The following is a 2,572-nucleotide window of genomic DNA, read 5'->3' as shown; positions in this document are numbered from 1 at the left end:
GTCCAAAGGATGGGAAATCTACCTTGACTTATAATGTCAAGTGTTGGCTTCTTATTTCGGTTAGACCGTTCTTTTCCTTAGCTTTTATTTTACACATTAGGATAGCCTTTTCATCTCCTCCCACTTCTTAGATTTTCAAAATCTTCTTCCTTTTTCAAATAACCTTCTTATGTTTGTAAAACATTTTTAAAACATTTTCTTTAAAAATATCTCTTGCCCTTAGTGGCTTTTCTTCAAAAGTTTAGACACGACTAATTGTTGAAACGAGTGGCGATACCCCACGATTTTGAAATTGATTGATATAATGAGATCTTTTCCGCGTGAGAGAGCTAGTGGCATACTCGTTGATTTCTATCCGTGTTGGAGCCCTTCTTTGCATTTGTGATGCAAAGAACTCGTTTGTTCTCATGCTCAAGATCAATGGTTGAGTATTTCTCTCCGACGACGATAAAGTGTTTATTCGTTTTTAAAATGTTTTCCCTTTTAAGTGGAACTACATTAGCTCTGACTTCTCCATTGCACCGAGAAGGTATGTAGGCACAAGGCTTAATGCCTTGCCGAGCTTATTTTAAAAATAAAACAAACCCTTTTTTTTAGCACACACAACACAAATTTTCAAAAAGGTTCCTGTGGAGTACCACAGATATGAGGGGTGCTTAAAACCTTCCCCTTGTATAATCAACACCCGTACCTAAGATATCTTCTTTTTGTTTTTAAAAAAAAAACTTTGGAGTTTTTCGTTCTTTTCCCTTCTCCTTTGGAAATAATAAAGCGCGGTAGCGACTTTCACTGAAATATTGAGTCGAGTTAACTTAATTGCTTCGATCTTTGATGGTGAAAACATTGAGTATTGGAAAGATAGACTCGAAAGTTACTTTCTCTGTCAAGATGGTGACCTATGGGATCTAGTGTTGGATGGTTACACACATCCTGTGAATGCTCAAGGTATCAAGATTTCTAGACAAGCCATGAGTGATGCTCACAAGAAAGACTTCAAGAATCATCACAAGTTAAGAACTATTCTGCTGAATGCAAAAGAAAGTGCTTTGGGTACTAAGTTGAGTTTCAGTTCGGCGTATCATCCGTAAACTGATGGTCAAACGGAGAGGACGATTCAGTCGCTTGAAGATCTTTTAAGGTCTTGTGCTTTGGAACAAGGAGGAGCTTGGGATAGTTTCTTACCTTTGATTGAGTTTACTTATAACAACAATTTCCATTCGAGTATTGGAATGGCAACTTTTGAAGCTCTGTATAGTAGAAGGTGTGTAACTCCTCTGTGTTGGTATGAGTCTGGAGAGAGTGTGGTGGTTGGGCGCAAGTTAGTTCAGCAAACTACAAATAAGATTAACATGATTCAAGAGAAGATGAAGGCTTCTCAGAGTCCTTAGAAGAGTTACCATGATAGGAGGAGGAAAGCACTTGAGTTCGAGAAGGATGATCATGTGTTTTGAAGAGTTACTCCTGTGACGGGTGTTGGCAAGGAATTGAAGTCACGTAAGTTGACGACGCGTTTAATTGGTCCTTTTCATATTTCTAAGAGAGTAGGTGAAGTGGCATATCAGATTGCATTGTCACTGTCACATGCTAATCATCACGATGTGTTCCATGTGTCTCAATTGAGGAGGTACATTGCAGACCCATCACATATTATTCAATTAAATGATGTTCAAGTAAGGGATAATTTGACGGTTGATACATCACCTATGCGAATTGAGGATCGAGAAGTTAAGAGGCTTCGTGGTAAGGAAATCGCTTTTGTGAAAGTGATTTGGGGCGGAGTAGCCGATGGCAACATTACTTGGGAACTCAGGGATAAGAAGAAGAAATCATATTCGGAGTTGTTCGTTTGAGTTAATTTTCGAGAACGAAAATCTTTTAAATGGGGGAGAGTTGAAACTTCCCGATTTTATTAGCTATTTTATTAATTATCTTATTTTGGTGTTTTTAATAATTATTTATTTTAATGAATTATTATGTGGTATAATGATTATGTGAATATTTAATTATATGTGTATTTGTGCTATTTGAGTTAATAGAGTTATCAATGAGATAATATGTTATTGGGTCTAATTAGTGAAAAAAAGATGTTGGGCAATAATTGAGTTAATCCCAAATTAGAGAAAAGAGATAGTAAGAGAGAGTTAGGTCATTTTCATTTTTCATAACTTTTGTAAGAAGAATGGAAGAGAGAAGAGAAGAGAAAAGAAGAGGATTTCGTGAGATTCTTGAAGATAGAAGGAGATTGACTTGAGGTAAGTGTTAGAATACAAATGATTATAGGTGTATATAATTGGGTAATGTCGTGTGTATGATTTGTGTATGATCTCTATTTCTCTCAATTTCATAAGTTTATAAAATGTTAGGGTTTGGAAGATATCATAAGATTTTGTGAATCAAAGCATGTTTGATGATGTTTGTATATGAACTCATGGTTAGAAACATGTTTAGGAACCTTATATGTCTGCTAAATGGCTGTCAATTGAAGTATAAACTGTATGAGGGTTAGTGGTTGTTGTATGAGGTGAATGGGGAAGGAAAATGGTGATTTTTGGGTTTTTATGCAGCATGAGTT

General features: G+C 36.0%; 1 protein-coding gene across 1 annotated transcript; it reads left to right on the top strand.

Annotated features, from left to right (window-relative positions):
- Window positions 1-1,229: 1,229 nt before the first annotated feature.
- LOC131633189 (uncharacterized) lies at window positions 1,230-1,850 on the top strand. Its single transcript, XM_058903903.1, has 2 exons — window positions 1,230-1,318; window positions 1,454-1,850. The coding sequence occupies exons 1-2, from the start codon at window positions 1,230-1,232 to the stop codon at window positions 1,848-1,850; spliced, it is 486 nt and encodes a 161-aa protein (XP_058759886.1).
- The last annotated feature ends 722 nt before the right edge of the window (window positions 1,851-2,572 follow it).

This window comes from Vicia villosa, unplaced genomic scaffold, assembly GCF_029867415.1.
Source record: "Vicia villosa cultivar HV-30 ecotype Madison, WI unplaced genomic scaffold, Vvil1.0 ctg.001084F_1_1, whole genome shotgun sequence".
Lineage (NCBI taxonomy): Eukaryota > Viridiplantae > Streptophyta > Magnoliopsida > Fabales > Fabaceae > Vicia > Vicia villosa.
The sequence above is the reverse complement of the archived record's forward strand: the minus strand, read 5'-3'. Positions and strand labels throughout refer to the sequence as shown.

What these genes read in the sequence shown, in the direction of transcription:
- LOC131633189 (XM_058903903.1), top strand. Translation starts at nt 1,230, where the DNA reads ATGGCAACTTTTGAAGCTCTGTATAGTAGAAGGTGTGTAACTCCTCTG. An exon ending in AGTGTGGTGGTTGGGCGCAA is followed by an intron (nt 1,319 to 1,453) that starts GTTAGTTCAGCA and finishes TGTGTTTTGAAG; the next exon opens with AGTTACTCCTGTGACGGGTG.